Raw genomic sequence first — 26,361 nt, forward strand, 5'->3', positions numbered from 1 at the left:
GATCCTTAATGTCCAATTAGAAACTAGCCATAAATAATGTTCATCAGTGATACCCCAATTCTAAAACTACATGAAAAAATAAGGTAGTAACCAAAGGAGAAATGTTAACGTGTTAAAAGATCAACAGAGGGAGATTTATTAAGATGTAGTATATTGTACTAGAAACAAATAATGGCAAAGAAATAACACTTTTAAAATTAGTTGCACATTCGAAGAAGAAATACACTGAAGGAAAACACCATAGGAAAGGAACTGTCTTTCACAGAGATTTAGGTGCAATAAGCCAAATGGTTTCCTTCTGTTCTGCAAAATTATTTCATTTTATTGCCAGGAAGCAAATTATGAGAATTACAGATATATTTGTTATCTTGGCTATATCTTCACGAGAACGTACCATGGTACTGGATTATTACATTTTTGGCAGGGCAGATACAGGGCGAAACAACAGATTGACTCACTGATAATTGTTCATCTTGTTTTGATACAACAGCCCAGAAATACATATTATGCATGGCCTGGAAAGGCTTAAGTCATTCAGTTCAATAATAAGCATCTGGCAGCTTTTATTGACAGCTCTTTGGGACTTATACCAGAAATATATTTAAATTTCTTGCGCACATTTTTTTTCTTTGTTTTCGATTTTTCAGACAATCTTAAATAAGAGCGTCATTGAAGTAATCAGTCTTTAGAGTATAGAGACTATACAACTAATGCCAGCAATAATCTGCTGTACAGAGATTAATATTCGGTAAATTAACCAGTTTACGCTACAGTTCAATGCAACTTGGGTATTTGCTATCATCCATGCAACAAGTCAAGCATTCATTAAGTCTGTACTGACGGGAAACCTGCAGGGTTTTGCTCTACATTTACCGACTGCAACAATTTATGGCCCATGATTAGACTAGATTTTCTACTGTCTTCTGAAGTCAAGGAAGATCAACAGATCACATGACATGCTGAAACTCAAGAGTTTTCTGCTCAACCTTTGACTTTGCAACTATGGACCAAGACTTTGATCAAGGAAGGGCAAATTGAGGAGGATAACCTATAAACTAAGTCTGAAACAAGTCAACCAGAGAATGGACTCAAAATGTCCAATATATAGACATTTCTAATATGTGATGGAAACATATTCCTTCAAAACAAACATGGAAACCAAAGAATGATTTATTGCACTAATAGGATGACATATTGCTAGAATGATAGGTTAGTTGTAGGTTAATTTATCACTGGAAACATGCTACATAGCAGTAATTCAATCAAGCAGTTTCGATAGTGTCCAACTGTGAAACTGAATCCTAAACAGTTTATAAACATCAGCAGAACTCCATAATGAATTAGTCTTCGACTCAATTGCTGCTACAATAAAATCTAATGCAAACAACTCAATGATTTTTACACCAAGACATCAAATAGTTTTCAGAGGTGTATGAGTTGAACCCCAGGATTACAAGTGAAAAGAAAAATGTGCAGCAAGATAAAATTTCCATGTGTGGGGAGGTACTGCAGAAGCTGGTTTAAGCCGAAGACAGACACAAAAAGCTGGAGTACCTCAGCGGGTCAGGCAGCATCTCTGGACAAAAGGAATAAGTGACGTTTCGGGTTGAGACCCTTCTTCAAAATTTCCATATCAGATTTCAAGGAATCATGAGTCTCCCTTTTCTAAACACCAGGAGTGTTGCAAAAATATTCAGTAACACAGAGAAAAAATAATATGTACTAGAGCAAACCTTAGAAATCAATGTAAAATCTGAGGCATTTGATATTGAAAATCTACAAATTTTAATTATACACAATTTATTCCGAAGCAGACCATTCTGAAGCAGACCATTCAGTCCAACTCGTATGTGGTGAGAAGATAAGGAAAAAAAAGCAGGAACTAGCCACTCACTCTGCCATTCAATAAAATCATGCCTTACCTTTTAGTATAGCACCATTTTCCTGCACTTGATTCCTTTATTATCTAAAAAATATTGATCTCAACGAAGCCTACACACCTCTCGTTGTTGCAGAATTTCAAAGATCCACCAATTTCTGAGTGAAGACATTTCTCTGCACTGAAGGCCAACCCTTTACTTTCTTGTCAAAGGAATCTATGCCATTCCACCTTCTCACTTTCCTTTGTAAAATTCCCAAGTTCAATTTGAGCATCTGATTATCAGTAAACAAATTAAATATTTATACATAATGTTTTACTTATATCTACAACACAAAATCTGAATAATCCACTCAATTAATTGGCCCAAATTTTCATGCTCCATATCAGTAATAATCCTGGCATTTGCTCATGTACAGATACCTCGCGTTTTACACAGGGGTTATGTTCCTGAAATGCAGCATGCAATTCAAAACCGCGTAAATTAAACACATAAAGTTAAACATTTAAACAGGCGTAAATTTGAGCGCGTCCTTTCAAAAATAGAGCGTGTAAATTAGGTTTTGGTATTAATTAAACAAGAGCCGTATTTCAAAAATGCATAAATCAAACATGCATAAAACAAGAGGTGCCTGTATCCCACAGAAGGAGTCACGAGAGAATCCAATTGCTGGAATCTGGAGCAAAAAACAAGCTGCTTGAAGAATTCAGTGTATCACTCAGCATTTGTGGAGGGAAAAGAATGGTGGGTGTTTCTGAATCATCAACTATTCCTTCCCCTCCACAGATGCTGCCTCACCCGCCATATTTCTCCAGCAGCATGTTTTTTTATCCCGCAGAAGTCCTTGTTTTCCAACATTGGCCTGGATCTAAACCAGTGGAGGCATCTGGACGATCCCTGTAGTAAACCCACGTGGTCACAGGGAGAACGTACAAACCGCATACAGACTGCACCCGTGGTGAGGATCAAACCCAGGTCTGTGGTGCTCTAAGGCAGCAACTCTACCACTGCACCACCAAGCCACCCCTAGGTCTCCAATGTAAAAAACAAACTTTCATGCACATTAGGTAACAATGATAGGTTTGACTTTGGGCGAGTCTAAGAGTAAGCCTCATCACTGTAAGGAAAACATTGAGTGCACAGTATGCTGTTTGTGCTGGGGCAGCCCCATGTGGCAATCACCATTTGTGTCCTCCCAAACGGGAACAAACAGAACAGGATAATCAAAGACTCTGAGACAACCGAAGATCTGCCTAATTGATATTAATAATTAACTGGTTATTCTCACTGGTGTAGATATTAATTAAGTTTTATGGTCGGACATAAAATATCCTCTTCTCAGTTTCGTTGAGTTGAGTTGAGTTTAGTGATGCAGGCCCTTCGGCCCACCAGGTTCATGCCGACCATCAAACACCCGTTCACACTAATTTTTATGTTATCCCACTTTCTCACTCTCTACACACTCGGGGCAATTTACAGAGCTCAAATAACCAACACACCTGCGCGTCTTTGGGAGGTGGAAGTGGGGAGAAACCGGACCATCCGGAGGAAACCCACGCAGTCACAAAAACATGCAAACTCCACACAGGCAGCACCCAAGGTCAGGATCGTACCAGTGCACTGCCCTTATTTAATTTCTTGTTTGATGTGGTTCACAAACATCTAATAACAAGTTTGCAAATGCAATTGTTTGTCAATTTATGTTCAATAAGTTAAAGTTATTTCAACAGCAAAGAAAAGATGGTGCAAAAGACAGAAAACTAATTTCTTTCTTTCTCCCAGGCTACATATAATAATTTATTGTTTCTCTGCAAAATTCTGAGAAGCTGCTCTCTAACTTGGATTTTTTTTTAAAACAGCACTTTTGTCTAGAATTGTGTTGTTTTGTGGTTGGCTCTTTAAACCCAGTAACATTAGTCGTAAAAAGTAACATCTTGTTTCGTAAGGGTGTCAGTGGTTATGGGGAGAGGGAAAAATCGATCAACCATGATTGAACGACGGAGTAGACTTGACTGGCCGAAAGGCCTGATTCTGCTCCTAGAGCGTATGAATTATGATTAGCCCCAAATTTATTGAAAACTTCCACAATTCTGATTATGCTTTTTGAGTAGCTGAACAGATGAATTAAGTTGGTTCATCATATATGTTCTGAAGATTCCACAAAGCTATTGTTGTTGGATTCATACAAGCAACATTAGAATCTTGTATGTGGGGGAACGACATTTGGGTTGTCAGAATGTGAACTATTTCCCACAAGAATCCTAGCCACAATGTTTAATTTGGCTTGTTGAATTGTTTTTAATCAATTTGATATATTGGTAGTGGGAGATTCAGAATGGCATGTCTTTGAACATTAACAAAAGGTAGTATGAATCCCCCTTAATGGATGTCACTCATGAGACACAAATACTACGTGTTACTTATCAGGCCAAGTCTGAATGTTGTCCATAACAAGCGGCATATCAGCACAGACTGGTTCATTATCTGAGGAGCACCAAATGGAAGTGTGCAATTACCAGTAAAACATCACTTCTTCCTACTTTAACTTTGATCATAGCACATTCTTTGTGCTTGCTGCCTTAGCACTTCTTTCAAGAGGGCGAAGCTAAGAGTCAACCACATCAGGATTAATTTACAGGCCAGACCAAGGAAAAGGGCAAATTTTCTTCCTTACCGGAAATTAGTGAACCAGATGGGTTCTTACAACAATCCAGCTGTTTCACAGTTACCATCACTGATTCCCATTTTTTGCCAGATTAATATAATTTACTGAAATTAATTTCCTTAGCTGCCATTCTATATTTTGAACGATTTTATCAGGAAATGCCTGAAAGCATTTGCTTTAATTGTGGAATGAAGTGCCATGATCATCATTTCATAAATGCAACTTCACAGCTTAGTCACTAACATCCACATACAATTTTCCACAACCATCCCCCAATAATAATTTAGTCCAATGTGCTGAGGGAATTATTACCCTTACTTTACAAAACAGTTTTTGAAAACATACCTTAATAACTGATGGAATTTTAGAGTTGAGGTTGTCGTAAGTAAAGTGCAATCTCGTGCAGAAGGAGCACTTGTAGAGCAAAGGGTCTTGGTAAAACTCGATCTTTCCACTTGCATTTCGCTTGTCCAGACAAACAGTACAATCAGCAAAGTTGATCACTTTCCTCAACACCAGTTCTGGAGCTGTAAAGCATTCAGCAGATTAAAATTATTTTGAGACAAATTAAGACAACAACAGTACACAATTAATCAAAACAGAAAGCTGACACATTCTGTATGAATAGCTTACAACTGTGCACAATTTTTAAATATCATCATTACATAAACTACCACACGATGACAAACTTACTTCATAAATTTTGGTTGTTATTTCATGTGAAAATTTAACATTGAAACTTGCCAGGTTAACAGTCTATAGAAAACTCATTATTTTGACATTTTTACCTGCAAAATATTAAGCATATTTCTCCTTTAAAAATTAGAGCATTCCATATTTCACAACTACTTTATTGAATGCATCGGGTGCATTGTCTCTGTTATAATGTTTGCTATGATTCTTATTTCATCAGCAAGAGGCAGGAGGAAGAGGATAAAAATGAAACAATAAAGAAAGCATGAAAGAAAGTCAGAAATAAAATATATATATATGAAAGATATTCACAATGTGAACTGCAGTATTTCAAAAAAATTAATCTGAACGAACAATGACAAAAACATCCTCTGTCGATCCACATCTCTCGTCCCTCTTGCTGTTCCTCATCTATTAGGCAATAAAATGTTATATTCTCTGCCAGTAGGATAATTGATGAGAAGCTTTTTGCTGCTTTAAAACTCAACATTTGCAGTGCAAAAATGGAATTGATTAAAATTTGCAATTTGCCATCTTGAAACAACTCGAGCCGAAATTACTAAACACTAAATTACTGCTCAGAATTTATTCAAATAGTAGAAGCATATGAAGAACTGTTTTATTGACTGTATCAGCCAAGAATTTACGGCAAAGAAGAGCGACCCTGAATTCTGCAAAATACAAAATATAAATAGAAAAGAGCAGTACATGAAGGAGTGGGCCCACTTAGGACAATAATGGAAACTTAAACACAAATGCTGAGGGCACTGCTAAAAGGTACTAAATGGGTACTTAATTGCTAAAAACGAAATTACTGATTCTGGTCAGTAATTTAGTGTTTAGTAATTTCTGCTCAAGTTGTTTCAAGATGGATTCTATTATTTTAAACTAAAGAGGGGGCTTCCAAAATAATAGTAAAGGAAATGGTTGAGATACTGGATTCATTAAAAATTGATTGCACGGAGGTATTTGAAAAGTTGGCTGTACTTAAATAGGAAAGCCACTCGGACCGAATGGAAATCATCCTAGGATTTGAGAGAAGCAGAGAAAGAACTTGTTCAAAAAAGGGAGCGGGGATAATCACATCAACTGCAGGCCATTCAGTTTCACCTCTGTGGTAGGAAAGCTGAAAGAAACATTTATCCAGAACAGGACTAATAGCCACCTGGAGGAAATTGTATTAATTAAGGCAAGACAGTGTGGATTTGTTAAAGAAAATACATGACTTAACCTACTTGACAGAACTTTTGGATGAGATAAAAATTAGAGTAAATGAAGGAAATGTTGGAGTGTACATGGACTGTTAGAAGGCTCTCTTCCAATATCCATTGTTTTTAATTTATTTCGCTTAATTTCACTCTTAACTGGAGTCTGAGATAGAAAATAACATCCAAGGGCTTCTGACTGCAATCCACCACCATTTCTGTGATGTGCCTCACGTATCTCACTTTGGCCCAATCTGATTTCACATCTGCAATTCACCGCATGCTATATTGATCTAAAAATATGCCAGGTTCTACAGGTAAGATGACCATCCCCATTTCAATTTCATCTTGCTTGATAATACCCACAAATGCCAAATGCATTGGTCTGTTTTGGTTCATAGTTCAATAATACCTCAATTTTGTAATTCCCTTTGTGTAGAAATGGAAACCTAGAAAAACATTGTAATGGTCAAGGCAAATGTAACAAAAAATATGGCTAGGGTTTCAGTAACTGGTGAGAACAAATGGCAGAACTGGTCAAGATTGAGAACAGTCTGGAGCTGCCGCAGTTCACAATATGAAGGATTAAATCATTTTAAAATATCTCTGTGCTGTACCCCCCCCCCCCCCTATCCTTCAGCTGTAAACTTCTCCAAGGTGTTGTTGCTCATTTAACAATAGTCTTGACGACATCTAAATCTTTGTCCCTCACCAACCTCTCCACCCTACGTATGAGCTTTTAGGTGCTATGATGATAACTAAAAATTGAACACAAAATAACACACTCCTTTTCATTTGTAATTATCTTGCTTTATTAAAAAAAGTCATGTGTCTTTTGAATGCTCAGCCTTCCAGAAGCAGAAATAAAGAAATATATTTTACTCACCCAAGATATCCATGAAGGCTCGATCCCAAAACTCATCCACTGTAAAACATTCTGCAGATGTAATGTTGACTGAGAGAACAATGTCATCCTCCACATACTTCAAGATGAGGTTGTTGACTACAATGTTTACATTGTTAACAACACGCCTAATCAGACTTTGAACATAACCTGGACCAGGATAAAAGAGGAAGGCACAATTAATAACACAATTCACAGCGTGTTTATAACGCACAGAGAAAATCTACTGTTTAGTGTCAGTAGGAAGTGCAGATGCTGATTTACACCGAAGATAGACACAAAATGCTGAAGTAACTCCGCGGAGAGGCAGCATCTCTGGAGAGAAGGAATGGGTGACGTTTTGGGACGAGACCCTTCGTCAGACCTGAAACGTCACCCATTCCTTCTCTCCAGAGACGCTGCCTGTCCCGCTGGGTTACTCCAGCATTCTGTGAAGATCTACTGCAGATGGCTCTAGTGAACCTACACATATAACTCAGCTACCAGTTACAAACTACATACTTTCAACCATGTTGTCTGTTCTTCCGTTTTTTTTCTTATCTTGTTAATGATAATCAATAGTAGCAAGGAATAAATCAGATCAGAGCAAAAGATTCTAGAAATTTTGTATTTGTACTCTCAACTGATTTCCAGAGTTCCCATAAGAAGCATCCCAGAAATTATAAAATAATTCAATCGGGCTAGAAAACATACCAACCACCAACCATATCAATTTATTTTTCCATAAAAAATAATTCTTATTGAAAATGAAAATATAATGCAGACACTTTAAATGGAATTTAGAAAACAAAAAAAATATGATTGGGTAAAATTACACTTTACATCTGTTTGCATTTCAGTTCTTATTTCTTCTACTGTTGTTGATAATTAATGATTTAGCTTGTTTTCACAGGATACAATTACATTTGTTTGCAGATATTCCAGTGCTGAACATGATTCAATTTATTTGACTATAAAAATGAGCAATTTTCACAAACAGTATGCTTAAAAAGTCTGCTCTAGATCTTAAGCAGGTTTAACAACAAAATTAACAGAGTAGTTTTAATTCTGTTAAAGTTGTTGTTAATCCTGCTTAAATACAAATGGTTAAACTGGAAACTGTATAACCATATTCAATACTTTAAGTATCGGCTCATGAGGCTTTGAAATGAATTTTGCTCCCATTAGTTCTTCTCCCAGCCTGCTCCCACCGATTGCAAAAAACAGTAAGCTAACATTTAACCTCCTGTTATTTTTATTTCTGGTTCTAATTTGTAAAGGCCAGCGTACTGGTGCTCTACAGTGCACTCTCTATTAAGCAGAGAGACTTGAGTTGTGTCAACAATTGACATAGTCAGCACCTGCATAACAGCCTACTGGGAAGAAACCTATTTAAAATTGTTCAACCATGTCTTGGTTGGAAAAACTAACTCCATTTGCATTCCCAGCGCTTATTAAACGACATCATCTGCAGAATGCAGGAGTGAAATATCATAACCTCAAAGATTTTTTTCAATCCTCTCACTAATAAACATTCAGTGTTAAAAAGTTATGTTGTACAGAAGTATTTTTATATCCATTGCAAGAATAATTTTTACCCTTTGCACTAACAAGGAAATCTGAAATTCCCAGTGGAAAGACCTTAGGAACTGAACTTATGGTAACTCTATCATTGGATGCTTTCCGCAAGAAGAATCTGTAACTAAGAGTTAACAGTTGACTGATTCCCTTTATAAGGTAATAAAGATGAGACGGGCCATCCTCCAAGAGAACTGCAGCACATATGTGGCTGTAGACTTTAATGATGAACATATGAGTTTGTCAAGCATCAGAATTGAGTGATTGGTTTAATTTGGAACCAAGATGAGGAATCTCTTTAATTGCAGTCCCGGCTGGTAGATGACAACATGCTGAAATGTGTTCTGCAAGGGATGCAGAGCAAATTGTTCTACTTAATGACTGCTTAAGTGAGCATTGACAGTAGTGCAGAAGCAGTACCAGCTTTGTTTCCCATTCATATCACGAGAAAAATGTATTTTCAACCACCTATTTTATACTGCCACTTGCGGAAATCTAACTGGAAAGACGTTGGCTGTTTTAGTTTAATTCTTAAGAGAATAATTTGCCATTAGTTTAAGTGTCAATAGTTTCTACAGACCATCAGAGAGGTTCTTCAGAGACCATATGATGGACATATTCAAGTAATGTCATAACAGTGCAGAGATACAACATTCTACAATCTGTACAAACACAAGGCAGTATCTGTGATATGTGGAGGATTTCTATCACATCATATTCCCTCTAAACTCCTGTTCTCCGTAGCTCACACATCAATGAAAACAGTCGAGAATAACAAATGAACTTCTTCTCATTACAGTGGATTACAATTGATTAATCATTTGCGGAATGCATGATTTCTCTCAGGTTGGTTCAAACTTGTAAGCAATGACAAATTCGCAATTCACTTGTGTTCTGAAATATTCCTGTCCAGAAAAAGAACGTGATATTTCAAAGGAAATAAAACCAAAACCACACATGTGCAAATAGATTATCTTTACCTCAATGTGCAGGGAAACGTAAATATGGCTCTTTGGTGGGTGCTAGAGGGCACAAATTTAAATATGGAAGCAAGAAGAGAGATATCTGGGGGTTTATTGAAAATGGCAGGGCAGGGTGATGCAGCACATGGGATCCGGGCTTTCCAAGAAGAATCAAAGTACAAGATTAAGGAAGTCTTGATAATTTTTCATAAAATACTGGTTCCTCCACAACTGAGGACTGTTACCAGATCTCAGTTGCATACTTTATGGAAGATGCAAGAGGTTTAGAGAGAGCTAAATTCCTTCCTTTCTCCCTGTGTGGTATAACATATATAGAGTATATAAATTCCTTGGAATTCTGTTTAATCTGACAATGATATTTCATGTGCAGGAAGGAACTGCAGATACTGGTTTACACCGAAGATAGACACAAAATGTTGGGGTAACTCAGTAGGACAGGCAGCATCTCTGGAGAGATTTCGGGTCGAGACCCTTCTTCAGACTCCTCCTATTTTACTGCTCAAGTTCTTTCCTGTTTTGTGTTCCTCAAATGCTCTGTCTGATTTCATCTTCCTAAACTTTAAATAATGTTCCCTAATTATTTTTAACTAAATGAACAATCACTCTCTTGTCATCAAAGGTTCACTTGCCTTACCCTCCGCTCTACTGGAGCATGCTTTCCTGAACTCTGATCAATTGGTCTTTAAATGACTCCCACATGTCATAGACTTAGCCAATAACGGGTGCTCTCAATTTACTCTCCTCCCTCGCTCCTGTGGTAATTTTCCCTCCCTAGATTTGGTACTTTCCCCCATATCCTTATTCGTAACTATCTTAAAATATGAGAAATTCTGACGACTGTTTCCAAAATGCTTTCGTACTGAAATGCCAGTCACATAGTCAGGATCATTTGCAAATACAAGGTCCAGTAAGGTCCTTCCTCTTGTTTGACTATCCACGTACTGTTTAAAATAACTGTCATAGAAGCACCAAACAAATTCTACCCCATCGAAACCTCTTTCCTGAAGGAAATCCCATTCAATATTGGGGAAGATAAAGTCACACATCCTAAGGCAACACTATTGCGTTTACATCCTTCCATAATCGTTTATACTGTATTATACCGCCTCCCCTCCTCCGCCAACCAACAGGAAGGTGCAGGGCCGAGCGGTGCAGATGCTTCAGACGGCGGAAGGAGGCCGCCGCCTTCCTCCCTCTCTCCCTCCTACTGGCCTCGGCGTGTGAGAGGGTTTGTTTTGAAAGCGCAGTTGGTGGAGAGGCAGGCAGCAGCCGTTATCAGGGCGGGCGGGGTGTGGAAGGAGGAGGAGATGGAGCTGCCGCCACTGCTGCTGCTGTGCGGGGCCCATCATTCGCTCTGACCCTCCGTCACGCCACACCTTTCCCACGCATTACAGCCGTCGCCGACACAAAACGTCACGTTCCTTTTCTCCAGAGATGCTGCCTGACCCGCGGAGTAACTCCAGTTCTTTGTGTCTATCTTCGGTATAAACCAGTATCTGCAGTGCCAAGCCGGGCAAAATGACTATGCGTTTAGGTTGCCCGGCGGCACTTTGGGTGGTCAGTGGCACCCGGGCAACCGCTAATTTCGAGCCCTGTATTGTCCTTCCGCTGACTGTTTAGCACACATCATAAGCTTTTCACTATACCTCGATGCACATGATAATAAACTAAACTCAAACCCTCTACTTTTAGACTTCCCTACCCGGGAAAAACTGTGGAGATTCACCTTATCGATACCCGTTATGACTTTATATACCTCGGTAGGGTCACCCTTCAGTCTCCGACACCAAGGAAAAAAGTCCAAACCTATTCAGACTCTCCTGATAATTCAAACTTCCAGACCTTGTAACTTGCTCGTAAATCTTATTTTGCACTCTTTCCAATGTAATGATATCCTTCCTATATCAGAACTAGAATTGTACATAGCATTCCAAATATGGCCTTTCCAATGTCTTGTACAGTTGAAACAGGACATTCCAATTCTTGTACAATCGCCTTGAATGAAATTGACAATTATGCCAAGCGATTTCTTCATCACTGTCCACCAGAGTTGCCACTTTCAAGTAACTATGTACCTAAGCCCAAGGAGTCTCAGTTCAACAACACTCCCCGAGCCTACCATTTACTGCAGACATCTTGCCCTGGCTTGTCTTACCAAAATGCAATACCTAACATTTATCTGAATTAAATGCCATCTGCAGTTAAGTTCCATTATTTTAATAATATTAGTTAAGGGATGAATACATCAGCTGGAAGAATTCACCAGTTGCTGTGAATGCGGTGCTATGCAACCTTTTACATCCATCTTAGAGGGAAGGCAGAACCTTGGCTTAACAGCTCATTCAAAAACTGGCACTTGGAATATTACATTACATTGCTAGCCAAGGTTAAGTGGGGCCTGAACTCATGACCTTCTGACTCAGCTCAGAATGCACATAAAGTTAGAGCTAACAGCTAAAGTATACAATCTATGGATAGCACTTTCAAATATTTATCTATGTAAAATTGAAATTTCTGATAATTTGCTTCCACTTTACCTTGAGCCAATAGAAAATTTGTGGTTAGAACAGTTAGAAAAATAGAAAGAAACAAAATGCTGGAGTAAATCAGTGGGTCAGGCAGCATCTCTGGAGAACATGGATTGGTGACATTTCATCTGAATCTGTCTGTGTAATCTGTCTGAAAAAGGGTCGCGACCTGAAACATGACCTTTCCATGTTCCCAGAGATGCTGCCTGACCCACCAAGTTACCCCAGCATTCTATGTCTTTCTTTGCTAAACCAGCATCTGCAGTTCCTTGTAACTACAAAAATAGGAAGTTATTTTTTTTACTTTTCTATTCGAAAACTAAAATGCTTCTTCTGTGGTTTGACACATCAAGAAAAGCCCCTTGAGAATATTATTCTTGAAATTGTTTCCACCCACTCTTCCAATTTAATGTATTTCATGCTTCAGTCTTCCCATTCATTATGGGGAAAAAAACAGATTTATATTGTGATGTTGGAGCTGAAAGCGTAAGGGCATTTTTGTCACAATTATCCTTCCAACAATATTAGAATATCTCTACCATTTCAATGCAACATTGAATAACAGTTAATAAGTCAAATACCCAAACATTTGGAAACTTAAATCTTTGCAGTGAGGTTGTCAATGCATCACATATTTTGGCTATACTGTTCTCTTTCAATACGAACAAAATATGTCACAAAATTGGCATTGCATATTACAGTAGCATTTCAGTTCAAATCCATTATATTATTTTTCTGATTTCAATAGCAACTAAGATCTTTTCGAGTAAACAAGGAACTGCAGATGCTGGTTGACCAAAAAAGACACAAAGTGCTGGAGTAACTCATAAGGTCAGGCAGCATCTTGGGATAAAATAGATAGATGACATTTTGGGTCAGGACGCTTCTTCAGACCCTGTCTTTTTTATCTTTTTTATCTTTTTGAGACATATGGATTGGAAATAACTGTTTCTCGGCTGTCGTGGGTTACATAGAAACATAGAAACATAGAAAATAGGTGCAGGAGTAGGCCATTCGGCCCTTCGAGCCTGCACTGCCATTCAATATGATCATGGCTGATCATCCAACTCAGTATCCCATACCTGCCCTCTCTCCATACCCCCTGATCTCCTTAGCCACAAGGGCCACATCTAACTCCCTCTTGAATATAGCCAATGAACTGGCCTCAACTACCTACTGTGGCAGAGAATTCCAGAGATTCACCACTCTCCGTGTGAAAAATGTTTTTCTCATCTCGGTCCCTTATCCTTAAACTGTGATCCCTTGTTCTGGACTTCCCCAACATCTGGAACAATCAAGAACACAATCAAATTAAATGCTCAAAATATTCATCTGCACAAAGTGTGAGGAACAAGTTTCACTTCTAAGCTCCATTCACTTCTTCCAGATTACTCAAAGCTGACACCACAGCAGTTGGAGCTATCTGTTGCAACAGGCATACCATCAAGAGACATAAATACCCGCAGATGCATCTCAAGTACCCGTTTCAGAAAGGCCACCCAGATTCAGCAAACCTATCTGAAGGGCCAAAAAAACATTGCCCAATTCCTGAAATGCGCGCTGATTGGGACAAGCAATCATTTTAATAGGAGTTCTCTTACTAATATGGTGGTTTCAATGTCAGAAATCATTCCAATTGTAATTTATTCAAAGTATGCAGGAATAGGTCTCAGTTTGAAAGATAATAAAACCATGTACCAAGGTATCCAATCCTCTCCGCCATCAAATATAAATTGCAACATGTGTTTTTGGTTCCACATTGGTATGCCAAGCCAATGATCTATTGGTGCCTCAAAACTTTGGCCATCTGTTGGCAGACTGTGTGGCCCAATGTACATGTTCTAATACTTGACCTAATTTTTTCCACTTTGAAATGGATGAAGACTCCAAGGCTGACAACTGGCGCAGAAGGCTAATCTTGGGAGCTTTCAATATAGTTTCCATTTCTGAACTGTAACCATATCAAAGGGAATTAAAACAAAAACTAAAAATACTCGATAGGTGAAAACAGATGAGTTAATGTGTTGGAAATGTATTTTGTCAAAACTGGAAGAAATTACCGCATGTGCAAAATATGAGAATGAGAGGAATAGCGAAGGGAGAATATCTACCAACAAGTGACAGAAAGCATTATGAAACAAATTACAGATTGCAAAAGAGCGTGTGATGAGCTTGGTTTGGGTAGCGTGGGATTGGCAGAGATCTGGGGAGATCTGGAGAAAGAGAAGAAGGACAGGAAATAGACTAAGACAGATTGAAGTGGAAATTGAAGTCAGTGAAAAAGCTAGGCAAACCCCATTGTAAACGGCAGCATAGTGGTGAAGCTACTGAGCTATGAGCCAGAGCTCTGAACCATTCACCCAAGGACGAGAGTTTGAATCCCACCTGGGTAACTTGGGAAATTAAACATATGTAATTAAATAAATCTGGAACTTTAAGAAAGTTAGTCTAAATAACAGTAACCATGAAACTACCAAGTTGCTACAAAAACCATCCGATTAACTAATGCCCATCAGGGACAAACATTTGCCATCCTTATGTTTTATACTCCTTTTTTGGGTGTAATTCAAATCCACCAATTGTCTTGTTCAGAGGCAATTAACGATGAACCATAAATGCCAGCATTGCCAGCAATATCTAGATTGCAAGATGAATTTTTTAAAAGCCAATAGGTAGGATTTTTTTATCATCCAGTACCAAAGAAAAACAAGGTAGCGTGCCTCAATTACTACTGTCCAATGGCTCTGAAACCCTTCATCATGAAGTGCATTGAGAGGCTGGTCATGATGCGGGCGTCCAGATGTTCAGACAAGGTAAAGGGGGGGGTAAGGGGGAAACCGTTTTGGTTGCCTCCTCCACGGAGAGGCGACTTTTTCCATGTCGCCTCCCCCGTGGCCTAACATCGAGGATCGGTGCGGCCTTTCCCGGAGTCGTGACCAGGGCTTCAGCGGCAGGCGCAGCGCGGACTCTTTCGTCGCAGAGCGGGCGTGCCCTCGCCGGGGCTCGCCGGAGGGGAGCGCTCCGTTCGCTGGCCCGCGGCAGCCTGAAGTCGGGGTCTGCAGGGCTCCAGCTGGCGCAATGTCCACAGCATGGGATCCCTCGTTGGGGACCAGGGAGGAGAAGAGCTCCGACCGCTGGCCCGCGGCCTACTTCTACCGAGGGCGCGGCGGGGACTTACCATCAGGAGCGGGGACCCCTGGAGAACAGCCCCGACTGCCGGCCCTGCGGTCTGCGGTGCTTCCGGCTTCAGCGTGGCGGGGTCTTTAGATCTTCGACCGCCGGCATGCGGCCAACACCAACCTGAAGCCGCGGTCCCTGGTGGGGAAGCACCGATTCTGGACTTACCTGGACTTTACCTTGTCTGAACATCTGGACGCCCGCAGCGACGGCTGCGGAGGGTTGAGGTACCGACCACGGGGGAAAATGGGGGTGGACTGGCCAAATGTAGTGCCTTCCACCACAGCGATGAATGCTGTGGTGGATGTTTGTGTTAAATTTTTATTGTGTTTTTGTGTGTTCTTTTTTCATTGTACCGCTGCTGGCAAATTCATTTCACTTGCACTTTTTGTGCAAGTGACGAATAAAACTGATATTGATTGATTTTTGATTGATTGATTGATTGATTGATATTGATATTGATCCCTAGAACATCTGGATAACCACACATATTTGACTATAAATCTGCCTTCAATGTCATAATTCCAACTGAACCCATCTCCAAACTCCTGGACCTAGATCTCACCACTCTACTCTGCAACTGGATCCTTAACTTCCTGACCCATAGATGGCAATCAGTAAGGATAGGCAACAGAACATCCACCATGATAATTCTCAACACCCAGCAAGGCTGTGTTCTCAGCTCCTTACTCTGCTCCCTATACACAGATGATTGTGTAGCCACATTCTACCATTTAAAGGTTTGCAGAAGACACCATTGTCGTGGGCTGAATCACAAACAATGACGAGATAGAATACAGGAAGTAGATAAATGCTCAGTAGCAAGGTGACAAGGCAGCAACCTTTTCCTCAAATGTCAGCAAAACATAGGAGCTGGTCGGCGATTTCAGAAAGTGGGGTGAGGGGTATGCCTCAGTGTGCATCAATGGTGCTGAAGTGGAGGTGATCAAGATCGCTTCAACTTTCTAGCTGCAAATATCACCAGCAATGTGTCCTAGTCCAACCACATTGATGCTGCAGCCAAGAGTCACACCTACATCTCGACTTTCTCAGAAGACTTAGGAAATTCAGAGATCTTCAAAGAGTTTTAACAATTTCCACGGCTGCACCATAACAAGCATCCTATCCAGAAGCACCACAGCTCATATCATTACTACTCTGGCCAAGCAAGACATTGCACAGAGTTGTGAATGCAACACAAACCATCACACATACCAGCCTCCTCTACCACCACCACCACCACCCCCCCACCAACAACACCACCATTAACTTCATCGAATCTTCATGGTACCTTTGGAACTTGTTCCCCACTGTCATCCTTCCAATCTACTTAATTGCAGACCTTACACTTTTATTTTGATCTACACTCTCTCTGTAGTTGGAACATTATATTCTACAAGTAAGAATTTCATTGTTCTATCTGGGACATATGACCAAAAAACACTGTTTATTTTACCTTTGCACTTCCTGACATATGGTCTAATTTGTCCAAATAGCAAGCAAATCAAAGTGTTTTATAATCTCAGTACACATGACAATAATAAGCCAGTTTAACCAATATTACCAATTTCCTGGAGAAGAAAGATTTAAATGCACGTTTATTCCAAAAAAGGCTAAATCTTAAAAATATGAAATCTCCCAAATACCAATCTATGCTGTCTCTATATCAAGGTAGAAATATGTAAATACAGATTAAGATCAAAACAACAAAATGCTGAGTCTGACAACAGAGGTTAATAAAATGTACAGGGAGGAACTGCTGATGCTGGTTTAAAGAAAAGATTGTCACAAAAAATGGAGTAACTCAGCGGGACAGGCAGCATCTCTGGTGAGAAGGAATGGGTGATGTTCGGGTCGAGAAGAAGGGTCTCGGCCTGAAACATCACCAATCCCTTTTCTCCAGAGATGCTGCCTGTCCCACTGAGCTACTCCAGCTTTTTGTGTCAACCTTTAATAAAATGTACATTGTGCTTATTAGTCTATTTGCCATATTAGTAGTGGTGGATAGCAAGTGCACTATAATCTATTTTACATACTAACCTCGACCAAAATAGTGCCTTTGGACAACTTAAATTGCAATAATTTGAATGATACACCTGAAGATCAAGACTGTTAATAGTGCCAGGTACTAAACAAAAGTTTTAACAAAAACCTTGTCCTGCACCTCTTCTGCAAAAGCTAACAATGCATAAACAATTGATTAATTGATGCCAGGAATTGAAGTGCTTAAAAATTCTGTCAATGCTTACTGCTCTTTCCTGGCAATAGGTCCTCCAAAATTGTTTTCAATGTGTATAACGAGAAGATGGATTACATGAGTTCATTTTTTGCCTATGTTTATTTAGACCCTGAGAGGTAGCTTTCTACGTAGAATTAGACAGGATTTATAACACTGAAACATGTTATCTCATCTGCAAATTACTCTTATGCAGTTTACTAATTTCAGAATTAATTACAGTTTATGCAAGAAATAAAAAGCAAAATTCTTCAACTTAGTTGAAGGCTAAGTGTTAGTGTGTGTGTGACACGGCAGGCTGCTCCCCTGAATTCCATAGAGCTGCCGACAGCTTTCGTGCACGAGACGCGCACTTCATTTCCAGAACATTCTGAAATCGTGACACACGGTTGCATTTCACTCTCTCTGTCTCTCCCCCCCCTCTCTCTCTCTCCCACCCCTCCTTCCTCTCCCCCACCCCCCTGCCCTCCCCCACCCCCCTGCCCTCCCCCACCCTCCCTCCTCTAAACCCCCTTCCCACCCCTCCTCTACCCTCCACCCCATCCCCTCCCCACCATCCCTTCCCCCACCCCTCCCTCTCCCCCCTTCCCTTCCCCCTCTCTCCTCCCCTCTCTGTCCTCCCATCTCTCTCACCCCCCTCCCCTACAATCCCCCCCCCCTAAACCCACCCTCCCTCCTCCCCTCCACTCCCCTCTCCCTCTTGCCCTTCTGTCTCTGCCCCTTTCTCTCTGTCTCTCCCCATTCTCTCTCTGACCCCCCCCCCCCCCCCCACTCTAGACGCGCCTGCTAGTTGGGGGCTATGCGTCAGCGGATAGGGCAGTTAAGGAGCAAATTAATAATATTAATATAATATCAAGGGGGGTAGTTAGCGTGTGTGCGGGGGGGTGGGAGGGGGGGGTGTTAGTTAGTGTGTGTGACGCTGCATGCCCCCCCCACTACCCCGCAACCACACTTTGGGGGAACAGACCTAACGGGTCTGCACTTGGTCTAGTATCTTACTAAACCTTTCCTATCTACATACCTGTTCCTTGAGCTTAGATTGTAAATTGTAATAGGTCAACGAATGAGCAATCATATAAAAGTGGGGTGAAAAATTAAAATAATAGGCGAACCGGAAGCTTGGGGTCACTCTTGTAGACACAACAGACGTGCTCAGAAAAATCAGTCATCCAACCTGCATTTAGTGTCCAATGTAGAGGAGACTAGATGGTTTGTTCCAAATGCAATATATTGAATTCGAAGGTCAAGTGAATCGCTTCTTCAAATGGAAAAGATTGCTTAGGTCCCAGGATGATAGTAAAGGAAAATGTGAAAGGGCAGGCGATACATTTCCTGTAATTGCACTGAAAAGTGGCATCACAAGGGTAGAGTTGGTGAAGGTAGAGGAGCAAAGAGCAAAGCAGACAATCACAAAATAAATGGTTCCTTTGGAATGTGAGGAGCATAAAGGGCCTGTCCCACGAGCATGCGACTACATGTGGCAAGCGCGACCTAACATGGTCACTTGAGCCGTACGGCCTCGGGGGCCGGTCCCACTTCGATCGCCGGAGCTGTATGAAGTTGTGCGGAGATGGTCCCGACATCACGCGGGGCTCCGAAAAACTGACCATGTTCAAAAATTCCACGCGGCAACGGCCTGCCGGCCTGCAGCCGCCTCGACGCCGTACGCACCGCCTCGCTGGGCATACGCAGCGTCTCAATGCAGTACGCAGCGTTTTGACGCCGCACAGCACGCGCGAACTTCCCGCGGACTTCGCTCGAACCTCACGTCACTCACTCGACCTCCGTTTGGTCGCGCTTGCTGCATGCAGGTCGCATGCTCGTGGGACAGGCCATTAAGACATGTTTGGTAGTAGAATCTTCTTGAAGGTGGCTGAAATGATAGTGGAAAATATGTTGCAGGTGGAGTAAAAGGTGAGAACAAGGAGTACACTATCCTCGCTTCAGATAGGATAGGAGAGGGTGAGAGCAGAAGTGCAGGAAAGTGTGGAGACATAATTGGTAGTTTATCCATTGCGTTAGCGGGGAAGCCACAGTTAAGGAAAAAGGAATATCACTAAGGAAGGTTTAGGCGGCAGGTCAATGTGACTATAAAATGTCTTCAGTAAGCCCAGTAGTTAGCGCTGATCACCATAACATTAACATTTGCAGCTTCTTATACTAATATTTTCTTCATTATAAGGAGTCTTACCCATGTTGCTTAACTCTTATGTTCCCCATCTCCCTTCATATATCACTCACCTGGAGGTAAGTCAGGGTCAATAGAGGCTACTTGATGGATGCGACGAGTTTTAGCTGACGATTTTACGCTCTCTGTCGTGCTACGGTTTGTTGAACTGGAGCCACAGCTCTCATGATCATTCTACAAAACAGCAACAAATCTGGGTTAAGACATCTGGATGCGTTTATATAGACATCCAAAACCTTCAAATTAAACTGGATTTGTTTTTTCTCTCTTTATGACAAAACGGTTGTTTCCACTGCATACACACACCCATAATGAAGCAAAGATCTGTTCAGCACATGAATGCATCTATCAAATACATTTTTATTAAGATCCAATCTTTTTCAGAGATTATGTACCACCTCAATAAAGTTAAATGACTCAAATTAAGCACATAGATGGCTTAAAAAAGGAAAGAACGGGTAAGTAATAATGACTGACATTTATACTGCACCTTTCATATGCCCGTCAGAAAATGCAAGAAAAGGATAAAAACTTATCTTTACAGCATTGAAGTCAAGCTAGGTATTACTGTAATGAAGTAACCATCGCATCCAATTTATGCACATCATATATGTATGAAGGCCTATATTATCATCTGTGGGATGCTGCTTGAGGGATTCATACCAGCCAGGACTCCAGAGATAACTCCCCTCCTAATGTTTGTCCAAATTGTCCTCCAGATTATCCAAAAGAGAGTAAAATAATAACTACATGTTCAACATCAGAGGTGTTAAGATCCATTCTGGCATGCCCACAATCAAATGAAAGATCATGATTATGCAGTAGCTAATCATCCAGATCTGAACCATTTTATTCATATAGTTAAACAAGTTATTAGCTGACACTTTCATGGTATGTAATCCCATATTGTCGCATTACAAAATGATTCTCACAATGTCAGATGTAGCATGCAGTGCCCTCCATAATGTTTGGGACAAAGACCCGTCATTTATTTATTTGCCTCTGTACTCCACTATTTGAGATTTGCAATATAAAATATCACTTGTGGTTAACGTGCACATTGTCAGATTTTATTAAAGGCCATTTTTATACATTTTGGTTTCACCATGTAGAAATTACAGCTGTGTTTATACATAGTCCCCCCATTTCAGAGCACCATAATGTTTGGGACACAGGGCTTCTCAGGTGTTTGTAATTGCTCTGGTGTATAATAATTGCCTCCTTAATGCAGATATAAGACCGCTCAGCACCTTGTCTTTCCTCCATTCTTTCCATTCACCTTTGGAAACTTTAGACCAAAGTTGTACCAATGAAAGTCAAAGAAGTCATTATGAGACTGAGAAACAAGAATAAAACTGTTAGAGATATCAGCCAAAACTAAGTCTTATCAAAATCAACTGTTTGGAACATCATTAAAAAGAAAGAGAGCACTGGTGAGCTTACTAATCACAAAGGGACTGGCAGGCCAAGGAAGACCTCGACACCTGATGGCAAAAGAATTCTCTCTATTATAAAGAAAAATACTCAAAAACCTGTCCGACAGATCAGAAATACTCTTTAGGAGTCAGGTATCAATTTGGCAATGACCACTGTCCGCAGAAGACTCCATGAACAGAAATACAGAGGCTACACTGCAAGATGCAAACCACTGGTTAGCCGCAAAAATAGGATGGCCATGTCTGTTTGACAAGAAGTACTTAAAAGAGCAACCACAGTTCTGGAAAAAAGGTCGTGGACAGATGTGACGAAGTTTAACTTATATCAGAGTGATGGCAAGAGCAAAATATGGAGGAGAGAAAGAACTGCCCAAGATCCAAAACATACCACCTCGTCTGTGAAACACGGTGGTGGGGGTGGGGGCAGAGAGGAGAAGGGGAGAGAGAGAGGAGGGAGAGGAGGGAGGAGAGAGAGGAGGGAGGAGAGAGAGGAGGGAGGAGAGAGAGGAGGGAGGAGAGAGAGGAGGAGAGAGAGGAGGGAGGAGAGAGAGGAGGGAGGGGAGAGAGGAGGGAGGAGAGAGAGGAGGGAGGGGAGAGAGGAGGGAGGAGAGAGAGGAGGGAGGAGAGAGAGGAGGGAGGAGAGAGAGGAGGGGGGGTGAGGATGTGGGGGGGGAGAGGGTGTGGGGAGAGAGGATGTGGGGGGAGAGACGAGTGGGGTGAGAGGAGGTGGGGGTGAAAGGAGGGGGGAAGAGGAGGAGGGGAGGCAGGCGCACACACACACACACACACACGCACCACACACACGCACACACGCACACACGCACAACCTCTCCCTCAATCTCCGCCAGGCAAAGGAGCTTATCATCTACTTAAGGAAGCATGGTGGAGTACATGGCACAATCAGCATCAATGCTCTGGAAATAGACATGGTTGAGAGCTTCAAATCCTTGGTCTTAATATTACCAACCACAGAGCAGCCACATTGATGCGATAGCCAAGAAGGCACACCAACACCTCTACATCTCGAGGAGACTGAGGAAATTTGGTATGTCTCCAATGACTGATAAACTTCCACATATGCACCATAGAAAGCATCCTGTCAGGCTGCATCACAACTTGGTTTGGAAACCACTCTGCCCAAGACAGTAAGAAATTGCTGTGAGTTGTAGATGTAGCCCATTCCATCACTCAGACCAGACCCCACCTACACTTCATACTTCCTCAGTAAAGCCGCCAACAAAGTCGTCCCACCCCAGTCGTTCCTTCTTCTCCCTGCTCTCATACAGCAGTAAGTACAGAAACTAGAAAACGCGCACCACCCGACTCAGGGACAGCCTCTTCCCCTCTGTTATCAGGCTTCAAAACAGTCCTTCCACAAGCTAGTATACTGTCTGATTCAACTCTATCCTCCACTTGGGCTTATTTGGTCTATAGAACTGATCTGGTACAATGCTGAGAAATATATTCTGCACTTTGTATCATCGCCTTTGGTCTATCTCTTGTACTTGAGCTTGTCTTGATTGTATTATTACGGCATATCTGATCTGTTTGGATAGCACACAAAACCAAACCTTTCTCTGTACCTCGATACGCGACAATAAGATTCAAGATTCAAGATATTTATTGCCATGTCAACAAGTTGATAGGAATGTGTCTTGGTTCGCTCTCAGACAGATACAATACAGTACAATACAACCACCACATACACCACAATAAATAATACAGACAATACCATACGAAGGACAATATATACAGGAAGGACAGTACCCAGCAGCGTCATGTTAAGCGTAAGTGCAAGTGCAAAAGAAAGTGCAAAGTGATTAGTGCAAATTCAAATATCTGATGGCTTGGAGGTAGGTGCTGTCTCTGAAGTGAGATGTTTTACTTTTAATGCTTCTATATCTCCTTCCTGATGGGAGGAGATTAAAGAGGTAATGTGCCGGGTGAAAGTGGTCTGCTATGATTTTTTTGGCCTTTCTGGTGAGTCTTGTTGAGTAAAGTGATGTCACTGAGGGAAGTCTGCTGCAACCGATGATCTTAGAAGCTCGGCGCACTATTCTCTCCAGCCGAATCTTATCCTGCGAGGTTGTGTGACCATACCAGACAAGTATGAAGAATGTGAGTATGCTTTCTATGGTAGACCTATAGAAGTGGGTCATGGCTGGTCGACTGACCCTGAATTTTTTGAGCTGCCGCAGGAAGTAGAGTCGCTGGTGGCACTTACTGATTATGAGACTGGTGTTGAGCTCCCATGATAGGGATTGATGTATGGTGGTCCCGAGGAACTTAAAGGAGGTGACCCTCTCAACCACCTCTCCATTGATTAGAGGGAGGGAGGGAGGGGGGTGGCCTTCTTTCTGAAATCAACAACCAGCTCCTTAGTTTTTGAGATGTTAAGTATTAGTTTGTTGTTCTCACACCACCTTACTAGCTCCTCTACTTCACTACGGTAAACGGTTTCGATGTTATTGGTAATAAGACCTGCCACAGATGTGTCATCTGCAAACTTAAATAACAAGACAGAGTCAGAGTGTGAACAGCAAAAATGTGTGTATACAGAGTACAGAAGAGGTGATAAAACGCAACCCTGGGGGGCGCCGATGTTCAGGAACCTAGCCAGTGAGACATGGTTACCAATTTTTACCACCTGTTTTCTGTCACATAGACAGCTATAGATCCATTTACATAGAGATGAGTTGACCCCCAGTTCCTGTAGAGTGTGTATCAACTTTACAGGAACGATGGTGTTGAATGCGGAGCTAAAATCCACAAAAAGAATGCGAATAAATCTAAACCTATTCCTGGATAGAAAGGGTTGATGTTTGAAAATAGTCAACCAGATACCTGTTGGCAGCTTTGAAAGATAGAGAGATTATCTTATTGAAACATACAAGATTGTTGGCAGATGCTGATAGGATGTTCCCCCCTGTGGAGGTTTCTACAACTAATAGGCAGAGAGAGTTGCATATTTCAGAGAGAGCCAAAGAGCAATTTCTACTCTCAGAGGTTCATGAATCTCCGGAATCCTCTACCCCAGATAGCTGTGAAGCCAGACACTGATATTTCCAAGGCAGTTTCACAATCATTTAAACCACCTGGGAGTCAAGTGGAGTGGGAAGAGAGCATGAAATTGGTGTTGCGGGCAAGATTGGACTAGCCACGATCTTACTGACTAGCAGTGCTGCTTCGAGGAGCCAATTAGCCAGTTCCTGCCTCATACCTTCTTAGTAACTTGAAATTATGCAAACCATAATTGAATTAAATGATTCTTCCCCCAAAGAGATATGCAAGTATTTAATATATTTAAATCATCAAAGCATTCCTTCAATAAATTTTTTAAATGATTCAACGTGTTAGCTGGAGGTTAACAGAAATGCTTTTGTCTTTCGTGTTCTCTAAATCCCTTTTTTTACTTAAATAAAAAATGTGTAGTTTAGTTTAGAGATACAATGCAGATACAGGCCCTTCGGCCCACCAAGTCCACGCTGACCAGCGATCCACACAATTTACAATTTTACCAAGCCAATTTGCTGACAATAGATAATAGACAATAGGTGCAGGAGTAGGCCATTTGGCCCTTCGAGCCAGCACCGCCATTCAATGTGATCATGGCTGATAATCCCCAATCAGTACCCCGTTCCTGCCTTCTCCCCATATCCCCTCACTCCGCTATTTTTAAGCCCTATCTAGCTCTCTCTTGAAAGCGTTCAGAGAACCTGCCTCCACTGCCCTCTGAGGCAGAGAATTCCAGACTCAGCGGCCGCTGACAAACCTTTATGTCTTGAGTGTGGGAGGAAACAGGAGTACTCCGAGAACACAGAGCGAAATTAACGGTTGCCCAGGTGCCAATGACCACCCAAAGTGCCGCCGGCAACCTAAACGCCGAGTCATTTTGCCCGGCTTGGCACCGCAGATACTGGTTTATACCGAAGATAGACACAAAAAACTGGAGTAACTCAGTGGGTCAGGTAGCATCTCTGGAGAAAAGGAACATGACTTTTCGTGTCGGCGGCGGCTGTATTGCAGGGCAAAGATATTAGGTGCAGGATGACGAAGGGTCGGAGCGAATGACTGGCCCCAAACAGCGGCAGCAGCGGACGCGACAGCGGCTCCATCTCCTTCTCCTCCCGCACCCCGCCCGCCCTCTGCCTGCCACTCTGCTAACGACGCTTTCAAAACAAACCCTCCCGCACGCCGAGGCCATGAGGAGGAGGCCTCCTTCCGCCATCTGAAGCAGCTGCACCAAAGATCCTATAGCTATAGGATCCTTGAGCTGCACCACTCGGCCCCGGAACTTGCTCTTTGCTGGCGGAGGAGGGGAGGCGATGGCGAGGAGATCCCAACCGCCTCCCCCTTTGGCGGCGGCACTTGGCGGTGGACAGGGACGGCCAAGGCAGCGGGGCGATGTTGTCCGAGGACACTATCTCTCTCTCCCCCTCCCCTTATCCTGACACCCCTCCTCTCCATCCCGCACTGATCCCCATTCCCGCCTCTATTCAGTCCTCACTGACATCCCCTGTGCTCCCCTCCCCATCTACCCCCCCCCCCCCAATCTATTCATCCTGCGCTGATCACCCTATCCACCTCGCATTGATTCTCCTGCCACCCCCCATCCATCCTACTCTGGTCCCCCAATTGATCCTGTACTTACCCCCTTTTCCATCCATCCTGCACTTCTCCTCCATTAATCCTGCACTGATCACCACCCATTCATCCCGTACTGACCCACCCTCCATTTATCCTGCACCGACCCCCCCCCATCCATCCTGTAGTGATCTTCCCATTCATCTTTTACTGATCCGCCCATTCATCCTATACTGATCGCCCATTCATCCTATACTGATCCCCCAATCATCTTTTACTGATATCCCCCATTCATCCTGTACTGATCCCCCCCCCCCATTCATTC

The 26,361-nt window shown here is 41.9% G+C and overlaps 1 protein-coding gene across 6 annotated transcripts in view; it reads right to left on the minus strand.

Annotated features, from left to right (window-relative positions):
* vps13b (vacuolar protein sorting 13 homolog B) overlaps positions 1–26,361 on the minus strand; it is an 806,769-nt gene that overhangs the window by 740,628 nt on the left and 39,780 nt on the right. For all 6 annotated transcript variants that reach the window (XM_033019455.1, XM_033019454.1, XM_033019453.1 and 3 more), the window contains exons 4-6: positions 20,070–20,190; positions 7,330–7,497; positions 4,891–5,072 (exon numbers count right to left, since the gene is read on the minus strand). In XM_033019455.1, coding sequence (XP_032875346.1) covers positions 4,891–5,072; positions 7,330–7,497; positions 20,070–20,190 — 471 coding nt within the window. The remainder of the gene's footprint in view (positions 1–4,890; positions 5,073–7,329; positions 7,498–20,069; positions 20,191–26,361) is intronic.

This window comes from Amblyraja radiata, chromosome 4, assembly GCF_010909765.2.
Source record: "Amblyraja radiata isolate CabotCenter1 chromosome 4, sAmbRad1.1.pri, whole genome shotgun sequence".
In the NCBI taxonomy this organism is placed as follows: domain Eukaryota; kingdom Metazoa; phylum Chordata; class Chondrichthyes; order Rajiformes; family Rajidae; genus Amblyraja; species Amblyraja radiata.